This window comes from Meriones unguiculatus, chromosome 7, assembly GCF_030254825.1.
Source record: "Meriones unguiculatus strain TT.TT164.6M chromosome 7, Bangor_MerUng_6.1, whole genome shotgun sequence".
NCBI lineage: Eukaryota > Metazoa > Chordata > Mammalia > Rodentia > Muridae > Meriones > Meriones unguiculatus.
In genome coordinates, this window is record NC_083355.1 from 14,206,210 (window position 1) to 14,227,407 (window position 21,198).

The 21,198-nt window shown below is 44.5% G+C and overlaps 1 protein-coding gene across 4 annotated transcripts in view; it reads right to left on the reverse strand.

Moving 5' to 3' along the window:
- The window catches only part of Helz (helicase with zinc finger), a 143,399-nt gene that overhangs the window by 14,583 nt on the left and 107,618 nt on the right, over positions 1 to 21,198 (reverse strand). For all 4 annotated transcript variants that reach the window (XM_021640657.2, XM_060386514.1, XM_021640658.2 and 1 more), the window contains 7 exons: positions 20,338 to 20,389; positions 19,478 to 19,668; positions 17,639 to 17,846; positions 13,644 to 13,723; positions 8,743 to 9,316; positions 8,106 to 8,340; positions 6,481 to 6,997 (listed from right to left, as the gene is read on the reverse strand). In XM_021640657.2, coding sequence (XP_021496332.1) covers positions 6,481 to 6,997; positions 8,106 to 8,340; positions 8,743 to 9,316; positions 13,644 to 13,723; positions 17,639 to 17,846; positions 19,478 to 19,668; positions 20,338 to 20,389 — 1,857 coding nt within the window. The remainder of the gene's footprint in view (positions 1 to 6,480; positions 6,998 to 8,105; positions 8,341 to 8,742; positions 9,317 to 13,643; positions 13,724 to 17,638; positions 17,847 to 19,477; positions 19,669 to 20,337; positions 20,390 to 21,198) is intronic.

Sequence of the window (21,198 nt, forward strand, 5' to 3'; positions counted from 1 at the left end):
GCAATTCTAGTGTCATATTACTCTCATAAAATTTCAGTAGTAATAAAGGCAAAATTTTGCCTCAGTTTCTAAAGCCATACTACATTCATATTCTGTTTTTTTCCTGTAGGAAATGTACAGTGAAATGGCCATGACTCGCTGCCACAGAGCAGTGAGAAGTTGGGGTCACACAAAGAAAAGAACCTGACTTCTATTTACTCATCTCCACTGTGGACAATTGGGCTATCAAGACGCCTCTTACAAGGGGACAAAGCCAATTTGAGCAGTTCAGAGGCACTTACCCTTCAACTTGGGACAATATGCTTTCTCTCAGATGGTCAGCTTCTCCAAAAGAGGGGATCAAAGAACTTTCAGTCAGTTCTTAGACACTACTGAGAAAGTAACTGCTTATTGTTAATTTCTGAGATTTGAGGTCTCAAAATTAGTCATCTGAATATCCAAATATTTAGCACCTAGAATGAGATGGATTCTCAGAATGGACAAACTACCCCTTTCAGCCCCACAAAAAAGGAAATTTCTAGACAGCTAAAAAGGTAATTCTTTGCCCCAAGAACATTTACTTTCCTCCAGCATCCGGTTCTGAGAACTATGTCATTCCTTGTTGCCTATGCTCTCCCGCCAGGCACGAGTCTTCACTTCATTAATAACTATGCTACATAGGATCAACATCTTTGTGCCTCGGTCTCCTTTAAAATAAGTTGCCAGGAGCTGGTGAGATGACTCAGTGGTTAAGGCTGCTTGCAGCCAAGCCTTTCAATCCAGCGAGAACAAGTCCAGCAGGTTTGTCCTCTGACCTAAATTCTCTCCTTCCCATCTACCCCAACATACAAATAAAATACGTATAATATTTAAAAATTAAGGAAAATACTGAGTTGCCAGGTCTGCTGGCACAGTCTGTTATCCCAGTTATTCAAGCGCCTGAGGCAGGAGCATGGAAAGTTCAAGTCCTACCTACTATAGACAGCAAGTCCAAGGCTGGCTGTGTGACTTAGGAAGACCTGTCTTAAAATGAAAACAGACAGGGCTGGGGATATAGCTCAGGGGACAGTGCTCGGTCTAGTATGCATGAGGATCAAGGTTCAATTCCCAGTAACTCAGTAATAATGAGTTAAAATAAATGGTCTCTGGGGACAGAGAGATGGCTCAGTGGCTAAGAGCACCTGCTCAAGAGAACAGGGTTCAGTTCCCAGCACCCACACTGTGGCTCACAACCATCAAACTTCAGTTTCAGGAAACCAACACCCTCTTCTGGCTTCCTTAGGTACCAGGCACACACATGGTGCACATACATGGACACAGACAATCACTCACAAACACAAATGAAAAAAAATATTTGAAAATTTTCTCCCTGAACTATGATATCATTATGTCACTAAACATATGATCATTACTTTAAAATTTTACTGTTAGTATGTCTTTCTAAAAAGCAAACTATAATGCTAACAGTTCAGGAAAAATTTAATGTATGAACTATAAGAATTACTAAATTTGTGTAAAATTTTCTGTTGATACAATTGTCAACTTAAATAAAATTCCTAATTTGCTTGCTATTCTAAGACAAATTTGTTAATGTTAAGGTTTGCAAATCCTTTCATATGGATGTGTATAAATAAATAACTGGAGAAGGTTAGCATATTGATAAGCTCTATATTTATAATTATTCTACCAAAGTCAATCACCAAGGAAAAACTAATTCTAGTGGGAATTCCAAGTCCTGTTAGCTACAGTTCCAGGAGCTTCAGTTAAAGCCTAAGACCTCATCTCGGCGATTAGCTTTGACAATTAGGCTGGAAGAGAGGTCTATTGTACTGTGATCACTGTCCTTGTTCTGGGAGGTCTGCTAGACACCACCCCTTACTGAGCCAAGAGGACAGCAGTGGTTTCTGCTGGTCACACACCACAAATCTCAAGCTCTCGGTGCCCACATCCATGTGAGAAGAGGTGAAGCCGAGCAAGCCTTGCTCAATAGATAGCCTCCAGTGTAAGACTCAAGTCCAGGAGCAGGGCTGGCTAGAGGGCACGGTGAAACCCAAACTAAATCATGCCAAACACACAGGTGCTGGAGAGAAAATGAAAATAAGCAAACTGCTCAAAAGCCAGGACCTCAAGCAGGAAATATTTCAAGACAGAGCCCTCACAGAGGCATAGGTCACCTCCAACGCAGATCAGAAAGAGAGGCCAAGGAGCGGCACTGCCCCACCCACTCCCCCCCAGAAACTAGAACTGAACAGTCTTTAGCGTGCTAAGCAAGTGCTGGACCAACCAGCCACACCCCCAGCCAGGATCCAATTCTCTAATGAGGTTTTTATGATAACATCAGTACTGCAAACAAAGATGTGCAATTTCAGAAACGGGTTCTGATTGGTACAGTGAGAATCTGAAGAACATTCTCCATTCTCTCTGTTTCTTGCTTTAATCAGAACACTTCAGAGTGAACACGTCTGAGGTGGAGAGCTGCGCTTTGTGCCATCTCAGCGCTACCACTCTATGGGAAATGCAAGTTTTTAACTCGACAAACCGACAGCCACGTAAGGAGAATGAGGATTTGTTTTTCCAGATGAAATGCCTGAAAGGTACAAAGCTTGCATTCAAAAAAATGAACAGAACATAAAACAAAACAACATCCTATGGGAACCAGAAATAAAGACACAACAGAATTTTTAAAAAGAAACATAAAACCAACGGGGAAGGACCAAAGAGAAGAAGAAGGAGAGAGAAATTAACACATGAAAGATTGTACCATTTCCTAAGGGAAAAACTGAAAGTATTTCCCAAGATAAATTTCCTTCCAGTTTAAGCTGTAAGTCTAATATCATTCAAATAACAATCTAAAGGGAGTTTTAGAGGTATACAAGAGAAAGAGTTGACAAAAACATTCTAACTTCTTCTAGAAGTGAAGCCTCAAAATGTCCTCCTCTTGTATCCACACTCTAGAAACAGGGGGGCTTCCCGCTGGCCCTGAGTGTGCACTGTCCGTCACAGCGCAGAGCCTCATCTGGGTGAAGAACGTCACTCTGGTACAGAACAGGAAGACTAAAGGGCAGAAACAAACACGAAGTCCAGAAAGTGACTTCAGGACCGGATATGCTGAAGAAAGGCTTCTTCCGAGGAGGTGAGGGCATACAGTCACATGCAAAATGGGCATTTTCACACAAATAAAAACCAGCCTTCAAGAGAACTTCTTAGAGCTGGGTGTGGTGGTGCACACCTTTAATCCCAGAACTCCGATGCGGAGGCAGGCGGATCCTGGGGAGCCTGGTCTACAGGGTCCAGGAGAGCCAGGGCTCTTTACACAGAGAAACCCTGTCTCAAAAACAAACATTTTAAAGTTATATGTATGTGTGTAAGCCTTCATGAGAAGATGTGCACCAAGCACATGCCGGAACCGTGGGGGCCAGAGGACAGTGTCTGCAACTCTGGAGCTGACTTATAGGCAGTCGTGAGCCATAGTGTGGGTGCTGGGCACAGATCCCTGGTCCTCTGCGAGAACAGTAAGTGCCATCTCTCCAGCCCTGAAGAACTTTTAATCAAGCCAAAATCACCGGAAATAGAGCACTCGGAGGCCCAAAAGCTAAGAATGGATTTCTGTTGATTGCATTTTCTCTCCAGCTGAAGCTGGAGCACAACACAATGCTATATGAAGAACCTTTCATTGACAAGGACGCTACTTCGAGTTAGTGGTGATGCTACAACTAGTGGAGGCATGAAGACAACTGAGGAACTATCCGGAGGGAAATGAAACCAGGATCCCAAACGTTCAGCAGTACTTGAAGTCAGCTAAGAATGGTCAGAAGCCCCAGGAAAAGGCAGCATCTTGTTCTTGCCTCATCCAAACAGCCAAGGGCCAGCCACAGCTTCCACTCATTTTGAGGTAAAGAAGGAAAACCAATGAAGGTCAGTCTTAGTTATCCAAATGAGAATTGCTCTCAGAACTGAAAAGAGCCTTAAGACCAAGGTCTCATTCAGAGAGCCCTGACCTCAGGGAAAGGCAGACTGGATGGGGTTGTGAGGGCACAGTGATGAGGGGCACGGTTGTTTTCAGTGTCCATAACAGTTAATCAGTCCCTCTACGGTTTGGGTTTTTTCCAAGACAGGGTTTCTCTGTGTAGCCTTGGCTGTCCTGGACTGGACTCACTTTTAGACCAGGCTGGCCTCAAACTCATAGGGATGTGTCTGTCTCTGCCCCCTGACTGCTGGGATTACAGGCGTGTGTCACTGTGCCTGGCTTTCAATCCCTCCTTGTTAACCCATCACACATTCTTATCTATGGCCGCTAGAAAAGACTAAATAAAATGCTATGGCAGCCATTTTTATGTGGTAAAATTAGGTGATTTTTCTGGCTACTATTGGTCATATATTTCATTTTTCTAAAGAAAATAAAAGTTACAGTTGAGAGTTGCTAGTACATGCCTGTAATCCCAGCACAGGGGAGGCAGAGGAGTAGGGAGACCACAGTTTTAGGCCAGCTTCAACTACACAGTAAAGTCTAGCCTCAAAATATGAGGACAAAAACCAAAAACCTAGTCAAACGAAACATACAGGGAAAAAAAAATCTCCCCTTAAGGTAATTGTTAGAGTAACATCTAAGCGTTTTTATCCCATCAGATTAATCTGCCAAGGTTTCTGGCAATAAAAGAATTCACAGTAGGGAAGACAGTAACCTTCTTTGTATTGCTGAAGTTAAAGAAACTGCTTGAAAAGGTTGGAAGTAAACAGTGAGAACATACGCCATTCACTGTGAGATGATTCATACAAAGCCATTTTGAACACACAGAACTTACCCTAATACATTGAAAATGTCAAAATCTACAATGTGGTAAAAATAATATTTTCCTTGTCAACGAATTTCTTCAGTTGCTGCAAGTTAGTCATCACTCACGAACCTAGTGTCAGAAGCAAGATGACCAAGTGTTTTTGCAAGCAAAAGAATTCACTGACAACTGAAGGGACGTATTTATATCTCAGAGTGACAAGAAACTGCCAAACATTGAAAGCAACAGGGTACAAAGAGCTTAACTTCCAAAATCATGGACCACTTAAAAAGACCAGTGATTAAAGCTGATTATTATTCAGTGTGCAGTGACAGTTAGCAAAGTATAAACTGTGAAAGCTTGTGAGAACTGGGACACAGTCCCCACCACACAGTATCAGGAGCGCACTCAGCAAGAGAGGTGAGCATCACACCCAGTATCAGGAAAGTGACACAGTTTTCAACACCAAAGCTTACTTCTCCTTAAAGACAACAACGAACGCTGTCAAATGTATCACAAAGGCCATTCCAGCTACAAAACGGAAAGGTTGAGGACGGGCCTCACCCTCACACAAGTGTGATTTGCCTTGACTTGTCCACGACTCACTGGAAGATTAGATCAAAAGATCTCTTAGCCAGGTGTGGTGGCTTGTGCCTATAATCCCAGAACTTGAGTAGGATGACTACTGGTTCAAGGCCACCTTGAGCTCACACTAAGAACCTGTCTCAAAGAAAGATGTTCTAATTCATATTTCACAACTGCAAGTCAGGTACAGAGATACTTGCCTGTAATCCAAGTACATTAGAGGCCAAGACCGGAGGAAGTGAGTCCAAGACCAGTCTAGGCTACCCACTGAGATCTCGTCTCACACAAACAAAACTAACAACCATTCCCTTTACAGTCTTATCCTTAGTCACTGTAAGCTCACCGGGCACAGCTAGACGGTGACAGTCTACACATTATATAGTTTTGGATATTTTGCCTGCATGTACCCAAAGAGTTCAAAAGAAGCGTTAGATCCCACGGAACTGCAGCTACAGAAGATTGTGAGTCACCGTGTGTGCTGGAAGCTGACCCCAGGTCTTCTGGAAGAGCAGCCAGAGGTCTTCAATGCTAAGCCATCTCTCCAGCCCCATTTTGGAAGTCTTATCCCCTGAAATCACTACACGCTCCATGTTGGAGCTGCTGTGCGCCAGTACCTGAGAGTCTTATGGTAAAAGCTCCATCTGTCTCCTGATGTTTCCTCAGTGGCTGGGCTCATGTTAACTGACAGGATGTTGTGACATGTGGAAACTGGTCTGACTGGATGGCCACTGCTTCATAAACAACATCCTACTAAAACCCCAGGATGACAGGATAGAGAACTGGTGCTGAACTGGCCACTCACTAGAGAAAGCAGCCCCTTTAGAAGGTTAACAAGCTCAACCTAATAAAAGACAAGCCCCTAAGCTCCTCAGGTTAGAAAGGCCAACACTCTTCGGATATGAGAGTCCTCTGAGGTCAAACACGCCCAAACAACAATGAAATATTTTCAAGAGGTTTCATGTTTTGACAATACCACATACAAAATCTGAAAGAGCACACAGGTAGGTGTTAAACTGTTTTTCAGAAAAGATTACTTCTTAAAGATCCTATTATCTAATAGATTCTCCTTTTGTCAAATGGATAAACACCAGCAGCAACTGTTTCCAGCCAGCTAATCCCAGAAGAACAGCGAACAACATTTTACCTCTTCTAGGCTGGGGAGCGAAGAAGACGACACTGTTCGAGATGACAGAGGGTGAAATGGCTCTTGACCAACAGCATGGTGATGGTTCTGGATGTGTACAAAAGGGTTCTGCGGTGGCCTGGGAGGCAATGGAGGTAGGCCATAGGGGAAGCTTGGCCCTATTAAATGATTCTGCTGCAAGTTAGCAAAATTCCATGCTCCTTCAGGAGCCAGGTATTTCAGGGGAGGTGGAGCAAGGTGTTCAGATGGCAACGAAAAGGGGGAGCCAAAGAGCTGAGGAGGGATGCGCTGTGGGAATGCTGGGCTGTGGGCCACTCCAAGGTCTCTGCTGTTGTCATTAACGTTAGAAAACTGGCCACTGTGGTCTGTGGCGGAAGGGGGAGACGGGACCGCTGGTGGGCTTCTGGCCTGAACTTGTCTGTATTGCAAAAGTCTTGATTGCGGTGGTGGCATTTCAGCAAGCTCTCGAGTGTCGCCTTGATCACGATGAGACAGCTCTCTGAGCAAGTCTTGAAACCTACATGAAGATAAGAAAATATGAGGGAAAAACAAAGGAGGGTCCCCAGTGCATTAAGGAGAGCAAAGTCAACCACACTAATTTTGGGCAACCAAATCACAATACCTAATTAGGGTTTGCCATTAATTAATCCAAAACTAAGTACTGGCACTCAAGTTTCAGAACTGGAGATGCTTGAGAAAAACATCAATTACCTAATTGTCTCTTGTTTATATCTTTGCATGAAAATATCCATCCCTGCCTCAACATGAAACTGGAAGGGACAGAAGACCACCATGTGCCAGGGAGATAGTTCAGCAGGTATAGATGCTGGCCACCAGTGCCAGTTAATTCCTGGAAGACACACAGTAGAAGAACCAACTCCCCACATGCTGTCCTCTGACCCCACATTCATAGCACACGTATACAGCCACACAGATAGATAGATAGATAGATAGATAGATAGATAGATAGATAGATAGATAAAAGGTGGAAGAGATAGCTCACTAGTTCAGAACACTGAGGCTTTTACAGAGGACCCAGGCTCAGGTCTCAACACCCATGGGGTAGCTAGCTCACAACCACCTGAACTTCAAATCTAGTGGAGCCAATGCCCTCTTCTGGCTTCCTCAGGCTCTAGGCATGCAGAGTCCACAGACCATACATGCAAACAAAATACTCATGCACATGAAATTTTAAAAAACAAAAAGTTGTATGCCTTAAAAATAGATATAAATGTTAAACAACTTTAGCTCCAGAAAGGCAGACATCTACCCTCCTTGATAAAAAATTAATAATAAGCTTTAATCACAAATTTACTTCTGTCCTCATCGTTCTTTTATTTACTAGGAAAACAAACAATAAAATATCCAGTCCCACTAATGGCTTGTGTCTTTTTCATAACAGACTGTAAAGCAAGGGCTAAAGTTGTAGATTATGTAGGCCCAGATTAGCATGAGTGACTTCTAAGTTCTCCATATTTTATGGTCAAGTGAGAGAACTTTTAGTATCTGTCAACAAGGTCAGCACCAGTTATTTGAGACTGTGCTCCAGCTGAAAGCTAAAGGGCTCCAGTGAGGTAGAAAACACACAGGTCGTGTTCAGGGATGGCTCTGGTTGGCTGGAGTACCTTGAGAATGTTGTCTCAGCTTCATCGTCAGCCCTGCTGGTGAGTTTCCACTCCGCCCTCACTGGCGGCTGGTGGAGGCCAAGGGGTGGCTGGGGCAGCTGCGGGAGGTGAGGATGGTGAGGGTGTGAATAGGGGATGCTGCCCTGGCTGAGATAGGCATGGTGGTCACTCCACTGCTGTAGCCGCGCCTGCTGCTGCCTCAGGGTCTCCAGGGCTACACTTCCATGGACTCGATCTGCAGAAAGAAGCAGGTGTGAAAAATGGTTTTTGACCATCTAGGGCAGGGCTGCTTCAAGTTAATTTCTGCAAAGACTTCACACCCAGATTTCCTCCACAAAGACAAAGAAATAGCTACAATTTGGTTGGGTAAGAGTGAACCTCCCATAGCCCAGAGCTATGGTGCTGACTCTCCCTCCTTTGTGACGGTGTCAAGGATGTCAACTGGATACTTATTATACACATACGTACATATAGCACTTGAAGCCAAATTTTATTTTTATACCCACTGGTAGGGTTTTCTGGCATTATCTGCAGACATGAGTCAATCTTGGCCTAAAGTAACACTACACAGGACGTGCTATCTTCCACATGTAACCCGGGAACTCTTCACATCTGACATCCTGACAGGCAAGCTTACCCACAGCTTCTCCTACAGGCAATCCCGGGGAGCTCTCGTCAACAAAGTTGTTCAAAGGGGACGCCAGGATGGGGCCAGGCTGAGTGATGGCTCTCAGTGGACTGTGGCCATCAGGCAGCACGGTAGGCGGCTGCTGCTCGGGAACCACAGCCTCTGCGGCAGGAGGAGTCTGTGGTCGGTGAGCAACTGCATTACTGAAAAACGCACTGGAGGGCCCCGCCTGAAGTGCAGGAGAGAGCTGAGGCGGTGGCTGCAGGGCCTGCGGAGGGGCCTGGCTTTGCTGCTGGACCACCTGATTTGGCTGGGGTGCCACCTGATTTGGTTGGTCAGGTAAATTATTCTGCTGCTGATTTAACAAGGTATGCTGCTGGGGGATGGGAAATGGTGGCCTGGGTAGCTGAGGAAGGGGATGAAAATGGCGGCTAGGGATTGCATACTGGGCGTGAGGAGCAGGAAGAGGAAGATTAATGTGTCTTGGGTTGAGATTATCTTTTCGAGGAAATTTGGTATTGGAATAGACAACGCCGGGACGGGTTTCGGGACTTCTGTTCTGTGGATTTGATTCCAAATCAACCTGGAGGAGAAAAGAAAGGCGGGGGGAGAGCATTTTTAACTGCAGAAAAGCCAAGTTTGGTGGCTTGTCACCCTTTCCCAACCATGCCCCACTCAGAGGCTGTACTGTTCTCTTCAGGAGCAGGGGATGTGCCCGGTACAGACTCAGCCACCTTCTGACAGTCAAGTACGAGCATATTCTTACAAATTAAAAAAGATGACAGAGCAAACATGGCACAATAAATCAGAATCTGAATAAAAGCTGCTACCGTTTTCCTAGAATGACCACTCTAATTCCTGTCACACTATTTTCAATTTCAGTTTCTCCCTTAGAAATAGAACCATTAATTTCCTTCAGATATAAATCAATAAAACGTGCTCTTTCCCACTGATTATATTGTTTTGATACATCTAATCTATTTCTCCAAACAAATCAACATTAATAAAAACTGTGTCTCTGACAACTTTCAAATGAAAAAACAAACAGGTACCATGACACCTTTGTAGAACTGTAACGGCAACTGACTTTTGTCATTATGTAGTTTGATAGTCTTTCTCTTTAGCATTTGTGGAGAACTTATTAAGTGTACTGTGACTGATTCTGAAGATTATATGGCAACAGTAAGATTCAGTCTACACCCTCAAGAGCTTAGAGCAAGAGCTACTCACTCGGCCCATTGACTCTACCTCCAGCACCCTGAACGTCTGTAAATAAGGCCTCCTCGGAACACTGACATTCAGTTGTCCACATATGGCTCCTTCTGCACTATAGTGGCAGCGCTGAACAGCAGCAACCTACACTGTATGGATGTGAAGTCTAAGAGTTATTATCTAAGGGCAGGAGTGGCGGTGACACACCTTTATTCCCAGTACTTGGGAGACAGAGGCAGGCAAATCGCAAGAGTTCAAGGACAACCTGGTCTACAAAGTCCAGGACAGCTAAGGCTTGTTACACAGAGAAACCCTGTCTCAAAAAACCAAAAACAAGAGTCCAGCGGAGGTTATATGCAAACACATGAGACACTGAAACGAGGGAGCTATAGGGAGATACTAAGAAATGTAAAGAAGGCTTTAGAAAAGCAATGCCGTATGAGCTGAACATTCCAAAAAAGGCTGGGGCGCTCCCAGGAAAGAACGACGTTCTAACAAACACAGCGGCTTATTGTAAGGTTGGGAGAACGGCTGCATAGAAAAGGTGGGGTTCACAGAGCTAGAACTTCGCTTCTTTACATGGTGGTTTCCCGTTCTTGACATCAACTACACGACACCACTGATCTTTGGAGAAGCACCAGAGAAAGGGTTTGAAGTTGAAGAGCATGGCTGTCTTAAAATGCAAGTCTGACTGTAAGTGTTGATAAAGTCAAAAACAAAAACAATATGTAAAGTGATACTTCTTCTGTTCCAGCTGTTAAAGCACTCCATAAAATGTTATGTGTCACCTTGTAAGTTGCAGTGCTAAAATGGCTGGTGAGAATTGCAGGGTGCTTGCTCAGCCAAAGCCTGTGAAGCTAGACAGGGGACCCGAGAAAACAGAGCTGAATGAGGGAGAAGCGTGGATCCTGATTTGCACTAGAAATGCTGTCCAAGCCCTTGCAATCAGTTACGATACCAATCAAGAACAGTCACACCTCACCACTCAGACCCTCACTCGGGCCCTTGAGATCGCTGGCTGTGTGTACGCTAGGTTAGTTATCGGGCCTGGCCTTCCCAAGAAGTAGCTATACCTGCTGTTCACACCTCAGAGCCCAACGGAGGCTCTTCATGAGCAAACTTTCCTCCTGTGACTCATAATCTTATGGACCACTAAGCTACATCAGCCAGGGACATAAGTCTCTCCACAAGACACTACTGGGACGCACACTCTGACTACAAACATGAGGCTCTGGTTACGTGTTGTGGTTGTCTATGGCTAAGTTGCTGTTTTAATTGAATCCATCACTTGTGACTTTGATACGAACAGGAAGCTCGTGACCACAATACTCTATGATCTTGAAATGAGAGGGGATTGCAGAGAGCGAATGTGGTGTGTGCTCGAGAATGCTGTGGAGGGAGAAAAATGGCACTTTAGGAACGTGCAGCGGAAGCAGCAGTAGCAGATGTAGTTGGAGGCAGCTTGGTTCTAGGTGCTAGTTCTAGCACCATCAAAATTAAAGATTCAAGATAGCCAAGTGTCAGTCAGGGCACTGTCTTTAAATTTCTGTCATTAATCTTCTGTTAGAAGATAAGGTTACCTGGTAGCTATGCTTCACTGTCTTTATATCCTGATGCTTTGCTCAAGAAACAAGAAAAAAGAACCACGAGCTCTATTAATTCAGTGCCTGGGTATTAAGAGGCACAGGACAGGGGGGGAATTGGGTGGCAGTGGCTGCTGCAGACCCCTATTGCTAGGTTTACTTTCCCTGCAACGCGGCCCTCCCTTCATCAGGAAGCTCCCTGACTGTCTCACTTACACCACAGACCCTTCTACCACCTCTTGTTCAGGGATGCTCCTGGGATACCTGTGGGATACCTGTGACCGGAGGAGAGAGGAGGTGCTCAGGCAGAGGCTGAAGATCCAAATTGGAAGTGCTTATCAAGAAGCGGGCACTTAAAGACACAACTCAGACCGGTTTACAGCCATCAACCAGAGACTCCTAAGAGAAGTGGGACCGAACAGAACTCTGGGAAATCACAACATGAAGACTAGGGTCATGAGGAGAAATGAGATGGGAATATATTTTTAAAAGACAAAAGGTCATGTAACAGAGAGTTGTAGGGAGAAGAAATGTTGTTAAAGAAAATAACAGAAGACAGGCACATGCGTTTAATCCCAGCACTTGAGAGGCAGAGGCAGGTAGATCTCTGAGTTTGAGGCCAGCCTGGTCCACAAAGCAAGCCTAGGACAGCTAAGGCTACACAGAGAAACCCTGTCTCAAAAAGGGAGAGAGGGAGAAAGGGAGAGAGGGAAGAAGTGAGGGAGGGAGGGAGGGAGGGAGGGAGGGAGGGAGGAAGGGAGGAAGGAAGGAAGGAAGGAAGGAAGGAAGGAAGGAAGGAAGGAAGGAAGGAAGGAAGGAAATAATAGAAGACAGCCAAATGCCAAGGAGCAGAGAACTATGGGCTATGTGAGACAGTGCATGGAGCTCACAGCCACGTGAGATGCTGACAACTAGTCCTAGACTATGTGGGTTAAGGACAAACCAAAGACGAGGCACCAGGAGGTGAAGGTCAAAGAATGCATCTTTATTCATTTAATCTCCTGTGGTGCTGGGTTTTGAACCCAGGGTCTTGCACGTGCTAGGCAACAGCACCCCTGAGCTAGAGCCCCAGGAGAGAGTGTCTTTTCAAGGTCTGCCAACCAGGGCTGACACCTTAGGCTGGAAGAATGAGTGACTACATGGAATGCTGAGCGAGAAGAAGCAGTGGGCGGAAGAGTCTACACAGCAGAGAAGCAGGTAACACAGAGTCAGTGAGGTGACTGGACGAGGAGAGGACAGTAAAGTCAAGAGAACCTCATCCAAGGCTGGAGATAGGGAAGTAAAGAGGTTCAAGAGTATGTAGAAAGTGCGACACTCATTGCCATCGACAGCAATCCCGATGGTGGAGACAGCAGTCATTTCCACTTGATGAGGCGACAGGTTTGGGAGTGCCACTGAGGAACCTGGTCAGAGGAGCTAAGTCCTGCGCAAGAAGGTGGGGAGCTTAGTCCCGCTGACACTAGACCATACGAGCTTGTAGGCATACTAGCTAGACCATACAAGCTTGTAAGCACACTAGCTAGACCACTCAGGTGGTCCCCCTATCGTGTTCCAACACAGGAGGAAAGGCACACAAACAGGCAGAAGAAAAGGTTAGAATCTGCACAGTGGGCATGGAGGACAAGGCTAGGCACTGAGGAAGTCACTGCCACAGTCTGCCCTGTCTGAGGTCACTGTCAACGAGACATCTTCAATTCTCTATCATGAGGAGTCTATGAAGTCAAGTCTATTGCTGAGTTAGGAGAAGAAAGGGGGCTGGAGAGATGATGGTTCAGCAGTTCCGGGCACTGGCTACTCTTGAGGATGGCCCATGCTCAGTTCCCGGAGCTCTGATAGGCTCATCCAACTCCACAGGCACACATGTGCGCACATACATGCTTGCATGCATGCAAAACACGCATAGACATGAAATGAAATAAACCTTTAAAACTTAAAAAGAAAGAAAAAAGATGAGGAAACACGCACACAAAGGAAATAAGGTAACAAAGGGCAATGGGACAGGAGAAGGGGGACGTGATCCCCTGAATTTCTCTGCAACAGTAACAGACACAGGGGAAGCGGGAGGTGCGCTGGGCCAGTGAGACCCTCCCCACCAGAACCACACGAGCAGCGTACCTGTTTGGGCTCTGCAGGCTTTTTCTCTGGTGTTCGGATCTTATTAATTTCAGGTCCGGGGTTATTTGTATCAGTTTTACCTAAGAAAAGATTTTTAATCCTTATGAATTTTCTCCAGTGAATGTGACATTTCTAGTGACTATTCAACACTAAATAACATAGAACAGTTTACACATCATTCACTCGTGGTTGTCGCTTTACACGCCTATGCATGTTCTAGTCCTCAATTTTCAGAGCTGCAGTTTCCCTGCAAAAATGAAGAAGTTATAAATGAAAAATGACAGAGCAAAAGCTTCACCAAAGGGAAGCAACCTGAAAACAGCAAATAAAAAGGAAAATGGTCAACTCTCCAGAAACGTACAGTCTCATTTCTTTAATACTAGACATAAAAGGCCTTGGCATTCCTGCCTGTTTACAGAGGCTTAACAGTTTGTTCATTTGCAAATGCAACTAAGCAAAAATCTAAATAATGTATCAGTCCAATTTACTGAAAGAATCTAAGCTGACAGTTAGGGTTTGGATCTAAACGCCCCTGAAGGCCCATATGTGAAGTGTTGTGTTCTCCAGCCTTGTGCTACAGGAAGAGGAACTTAGGACGTGGGGATGTAGAAGTGGACACTGGGATTCCAACCCCCTTCTCTCTGCTTTTTGCTTTACTCCCATGAACTGCACAGCCCCTCTAGCAAATGTGACATCATAACTTACTGTGCGGCCACAGGCCCACAGCAATGGGACAGAGCAAGGATGGTCTGAATCTACCAGAACTAGGAGCCAAAAGACATCTTTCCTTCTGATGGACCGTTAACACGAGGTATTTTGTCATACACACTGACATGCTGAATGAAGACTCCAAAAGAAATCTAAGTTACAGTATGCAAACATTTTAAACACAGAGAGGTCACAGCTTACAGAGAAAGCAAATTTAAGGTTTTCAAAACACAATTATAGCAGACTAGACTAACTTCACAGGTGTATGGGACTTTTAGTCTGTAAGAATTAAGCAAAGGGCCTAACTTGGGTGAGAAATGTCCTAGCAGTGGCCCTAGAACCAACTCAGTAAACCAACTATCATGGCAAAACTGACTTCCCACTAGACGCCAAGAAATGAGAACCAAAATATGCAAGGCTGAAAACCAATGATGGCCAGACAGTGGGTAAGAAAAACTAGGCAAGCTAAAGAGTAAAGCAACAGAAATTACCAGAACCAAACCATAGAGAAAAACACGAAAAAGAACCAACAAAGGGTCAGCCATGAACTTTGGGGAAACTTTATACAAATGAAGGCACAGGCAAATGGAACCACAAAAGAAGAGGGCAAGGAGTAAGTCAGAAAAAATATCTGCTGATATCAAGCTTGAAATCTCCAAACATCGTAAGGACTATAAAAAGATCCAACATACATACACAGAGCAAAAACCAACCAAACAAAAACATTCCCTAAGGCATATTATAACCAAACTGGTAAGGCCAGTACAAAATGAAAATCTTTAAAGCAGACAGAGAAATCATAAAATACACACATATGAAAAATAACACTCATAATGACCCCACACATACTCCCCTTCTGTGCTAGAAAGCAAACGCAGGGGTTCAGACTGCCAGGCAAGCACTCAGCCACTGAGCTGCACCCTAACCTACCTTAACTCTCTTCTTAAAATTCTTTAAAAAGAGCCGGGCATGGTGGTGCATGCCTTTAATCCCAGCACAGAGGCAGGCGACTTCTGTGAGTTTGAGGCCAGCCTGGTCTACAAAGTGAGTCCAGGACAGCCAAGGCTACACAGAGAAAGCCTGTCTCAGAAAAAAAAAAAAAAAAAATCCTTAAAAAGATACTTGCCTATTCGAACAAAAGAACTATAAAGACCTTTTTTTTTTTTTTTTTAAGTAAACATACATAAAAGTAAAAGCCCAGAGAGGTAGCTCTGGACTACTGCAAGTTCTTTCACTGTACATGGGGTGTGAAATGTGAGTTGGAACATACGCTCCAAAAGATAAATACTAGCCCAATACAACTAAGATACTATTAACTATGTCATAACTAATAAACCAACAATGACTATTAAGTGGACTTAAAAGAACAAACAGCAAGTTCACTGAACCTAAGATTGATTTTAAAACAAAAATCGGTTTCAGTGTGGAAGGGTACACGTTTAAGCTGAGGGTTCAGAAGGAAAAGGCAGGCAGATCTCTGAGTTTGAGGCTAGCTTGGTCTATGTAGGGGGTTCCGAGCCAGGCAGGGCAGAGAGGAGGAGGGCTAATTAGAAACTATCTACAGCTACATGCTTCATAGCTGCGGCTTCTTTTTTTTTGGTGCTCAGGGGAAAACATTAGTGAAATGTGCATTTACCACTGCACTGTAGCCACAACCTCAGAAATGTACCTTAAAGACACGAGCAGATTAAAAGCAAAAAGGCCAGAGACAGGTGTGTACTGTTGTCACCAGTCACGAGAGAGCCCAGGAACTACACAGACGCTGGCCACGGCAGACCTCAGAGCCAAGACCCCCCACCAAGGACGGTCAATGCGTAACACTATCGTCAACAGAGAACACACTGTTGGGTGCCCACCTCCTAACAGACCCTCAAAATTCACAACAGAACAAAGAAAATCCAGACAAGCCTGGCACAAGAGCACAAATCTGTTCTCCCAGCTCTTGGGGGATGTAAGGCAGGAACATTAGGAGTTCAAGGTCAGCCCAGGCTAGCTAAGCCGTTCAAAGCTAGCCTAGCTGAGACTTTGTCTCAAAAAATAAACACAATACAAAAGACAAATAAATTGTTTTCAGAGACAAATTTCTGCCTTCAGTGAGTGACAGAGAAACAGGCAAAAGCCAGCAAGGACTCAGAAGACTGGAGCAGCAGTCCTGACAGCTCACCCCGAGCAGCCCTGTGCTTCTAAGTTCTTGTGGAGCACTGATAATGACAAACCTCAATAATTCAACATGATTGATGCCAAAACAAAGTATGCTCTCTGACAATGATGGAATTAAAAATAGGAACGAGTAACAGAAAACACTTTAGAAATCCAGTAATAATCAGGAATGGAAACTCACCATTCTAAATAATTCATGGACATAATCTTTTTGGTTTTGAAACAGGGTCTCACTACATTGTAGCCCAAGTTGGCGTGGATTTCATAATCCTCTTGCCTCAGTATTCCCAGTGCTGAGATTACCGGCAAGCACCACCCACCCAGTCCTTGGATCTATTTTAATTCTAAGAGAAATTATACAGTATATTCCACTAAATAAAAATGCAAAAACATATCAGAATCTGTCGAATGTACTAATGAGGAAGACATTTACTCTAAACAAACCATTTTAATCAAGCTCCTACCCTAAGAAAAATATGTCTAAGGCTTCACACTTAAACTGCTTTTAAATGGTGATGAAAATGAAGACCTAACGAGATAGGGACACATACAGCCTGTCCATAGACCAGAGGCTCAATAAAGCCCCAATTCTTCCAAAAGCGGCCTAATGACTTACTGTAAGCCAAATCAAACATGTGCTGGGGGATAGCGGTGAGCCCAGATGCCTTCCAAATCAAAAGCCCAGCTGGCTTCTGGTTTTGTTTTGGTTTTCTTAAAGACAAGCTGATTCTGAACTGTTTATGGAAAGGAAAAAAAAAACCCTGCACTAGACAATTCTGGAAAAGAATGAAGTGGGCGCACTTAAACTCCCCGTTCTCCTAAGCACCACGCAGTCCAACGCTGTGGTACTCGGGCCGGCATGCCTAGCTCAAACACAAAGATCGTGCTGATGAAAAAGAGCAGAGTCCAAGTACCGGGAGCTGGAAAAGCAGGTGCCTCAAGGCAGCTCAGGGCCGAGAGAACACAGCTTTCTATAGAGGGTCCTGGCGCCAATGACCATAGACACGCCAACGCAAAAAACCAACACTGTCAACGCGCCAGTCTCCACCTCCCACCACGCACAAAGCTCCCTCAAGGACCTGGGGGCAGGGTGGAAGCGAAAGGTTTCTAACGGGATTGTGACCTACCATTTCGATTTTGCTCCTGTTGCTCCTTCTCTGGGTGCTGATTCTGCGGCTGCCCTAGGCTGACAGGTGGGTGATGTCCAAGGCCATAAGGGATTGGTGATCCACGTCCATGTGTATGTAATAGGTTCATATTATAGGCCATCGCTGCCTGATGGGTAATAATCCGAGGATCAACTGCAAACCTACCCTGGTACCCTGTCCATGGCACCTAAATTATTACAAGAAACAAAGTAATTAAACTAAGTATATTTCTAAACACAAACTGATGATAGTTGATTAGTAAAAACACAGACAGAGATGACAATTTTACCCAAGTACCATGTTGATATCACTCAACAGTAACAATGGCTAATTGCTTTGAGGTCCTTACTGGCCAAAACCTGACTCTCAAATTCCTTAGCATGTAAGAAAAAAATTGGACCATTAAATTAGCCTGTTTGGACAAATGAGGGTTAGAAGAAAATGAGGACTTGAAACTGGTACTTACTCCCCAGGGTATCAAAGCAGTTTTACTCCTGTATCATTCCCCCCCCCCCCCCCGCACACACATGGATGTACCTACCACAGATTACCATGAAATGGAGCTTTCAAGTCAAAACTGCAGAGTTATATATTTAACAGCTAAGATCAAAGACTAGAGGGGAAGTGTAGGTAGTCTCCACTCCAAGAGTGGGCTTCTACCTCCACGTCAATGACAATCATTGAATTCTCACTCCCAACAGGCAAAATTCAAACAGCTCATTATTTTAATTAGTGCTTTTGATCTATTCACCTGTGCCTTAAATCACAGAGGGAGAAAAGCTTATCTAGATATGCATAATCCCTTCAGGATAACACAGATGGATGACACTGACAACTGCTGTCGTCACTGTTGTAACTACTGGACATAGACTCTCAGAAATCATACACACTAAAAGCTTCTCTGACCAGTAAAGGAAATCGAAATCCTAACAGACAAGCACTTAAAGCAGGCCAGGTATCTTGTTGCCAGGCTGTTTGGGATGAAATAACTCAGCTCAAATTGGAAGCCTCCGGGACACAGGCATGAAGCGCTTGCCTCTGACAGACAAGCACTCTGCTCGGCTGCCGCGCTTGTGACCTACCATGGGCAACACGCCTTGCAGTACAGTTTTCTCTCTGTGGGTATGGGCAGGAATGGCAAAACTCTGACAAGACCACCTCTCACTGAACTACCTCAAGTAAACTGTTTCCTAGGATAAGGTTCTAAATTTAGAAATATTTGTCTCTACAAGTTGAAAAAAAAAAAAAAGCTAAGCATTTCAAAAGGAAATAAAAATGGATTTATGTATCAGATGGAAGCCCTGCTAAAACCTCTTCTCAAAATTCAGTAGTGTTCTTGTGTGGCACTAATTTTTCACAAAGCATGGAGTTCCCCAGACAAATCCAGACCCAAGAGAACTAAAGGTCTCTGGCTCCAATAACTCCACTGCTTAGGAACAGTCCATGGCTGAGAATAAAATGTGAAAGACAAAATAAAAGCATCACTTATACAATTCTCCTCAGAGAACAAACATTTTAGAAGACTTCAAAGGTTTCTGAAGCCCCACGGACTTCTTCATAGCCTCTGATAAAGCAACAAGTTACATAGAACTATACACATTTCTTTGGTCATTTCAAACTTGTAGTTGGACACAGTCACTTTATGGGTGCTGAAACATAAATAAAATAAAAGAATGTGTGGGTGGGGCTTAGCAGTGATTGCTGAGCATGCCGGAGACCCTTGGTTCAATGGCCAGCACTGAAAGCAAAGGCTGGCAAAACACGCATTGGGATTGGCTCTACTTTATTCAGGAGAAAGTATCTCAAATGTCCACTTACAGGTAAAGGCACCGACATAACTACATTTCCTCCGTAGACAGCAGGTACATAAAGAATACTTGTCCCAGTGTGAGGGTCTATTCTTTGAACGGGGCTTGGAGATTTTCCCAAAGTTGGGTGAGGTCCAAGAGGGGGCGGAGGAGTATATGCTCTAATAGGATTGCCAATAAGTACGGAAGGATTGGGCTGAACTGGAAAACAAACAAACAAAAAGGAGGCTCAACACAATGACCTTGACAGAAATGCTCTAGCTCCCCAGGTGACCCATGAAATATGTCCCAAAGAACAAGTGTGCAGAATAAAGCCCGTTAGGAAACAGCCACTCCACAGCGCTCTCAAACACCAGCTGCAGCTGTGCGAGGGATACTCTCCCCAGCCTGCAGTGTGATGCACCTTCAAGACAGAGAACTGTGGGTGCACTAATTTGAGCCACAGCCTCAAGACATGGAGCGGACAGTTCCTCAGAATCAGGTTCTGACTTGCAGCTGTCACACAGCCACATATGGAGTGCAGGTTTCGAAAGTGTGACGGATGGTATTTGAGATCATTCTAATAAGCTTTATCTTGAAATTTGTATGGCACAACAAAAATTACCCATGAACACTTACGCTGTGTAAAAGGCTCTGCATGCTGGGAGCTAGAATCTGGCCACCTTTCAGAAATCAATACATTGTCGTAAAGAGTAAGACTTCACCAAGACCACAAAGTTCATATTTGTGCATGCCTGAGAGATGGGGGCATGGTAGGGTGGAAAGGGTGGAAAGAGAAAAGGAGAGGAGAGACAGATGGAAAGAAAGCTCCTTCTCATGGCAGTTTTAAGTTTCAGAGGCCAGCTTTCCTGGGCTAACCTCGCCACTCACCGATTCCATCACTCTGAAAATGGTCGCTCTGGGGATGGTGGAGGCTTTTCCCCTTTAAAGACAAACACAAATATGTGACAACGTAAGCGTGTGACATTAGAGAACAAAATTTTTCCTGAGCACACACAGATTAGATAGGAATACCACAATTAAGGTTTTGAAACTACGAGGATATATAAGAAACTATTTAGACTACGTCAAGCCAAATTTCTTTAAGTCTATGCCCTCTCAGGCAACAATGCTGTATCTTCAGTTTTCTGCTTCAAAACTAATGACATCTAAAATCCTTTTTTGTTTTCTTTTATGTTTTGAAGCTTTGCTTTATCTTACTGTGTGTATGTGTGTGTGTGTGTGTGTGTGTGTGTGTGTCTATCTGTCTGTCTGTGTGTGTGTGCGCTTGAGCCTTTGCCATCTGAGCACAGTTTGTGGGAGGATGCTTAAGCATAAAGGTCAAAAGATATTCAATCTCTCAAAGAGAGAAGTTTGGAAGATGCTTCTTACAAAGGTGCTAGAATGCAAACTCGAGTCCTCATGACTATGCAATTTCTCAACCTCTGGGCCATCTCTCTAACCTCTGTTTTTTTAAGACAGCATTTCACGTAACCCAGGCTTGCCTCAAACTGGCTCTATGGGTAGTTTGACCTTCTGATTCCTAAGCGCTGAGAGCGTGGCTCTTTTATGCGGTGCGAGAGGTGGACCTCCAAGGTGTGGGTGCAAAGGGCACCCCTATCACAGCTGCCCTTCCAGCTCTGCAAACTCTCTGCTTGATAGATTTTTGTTTGGTTTGGATTTTGTTATATAGTCTGGCTGGCCTGGAACTTGCTATAGGGTGGGCTAGCCACAAACTCAGTGCCTCCTGCA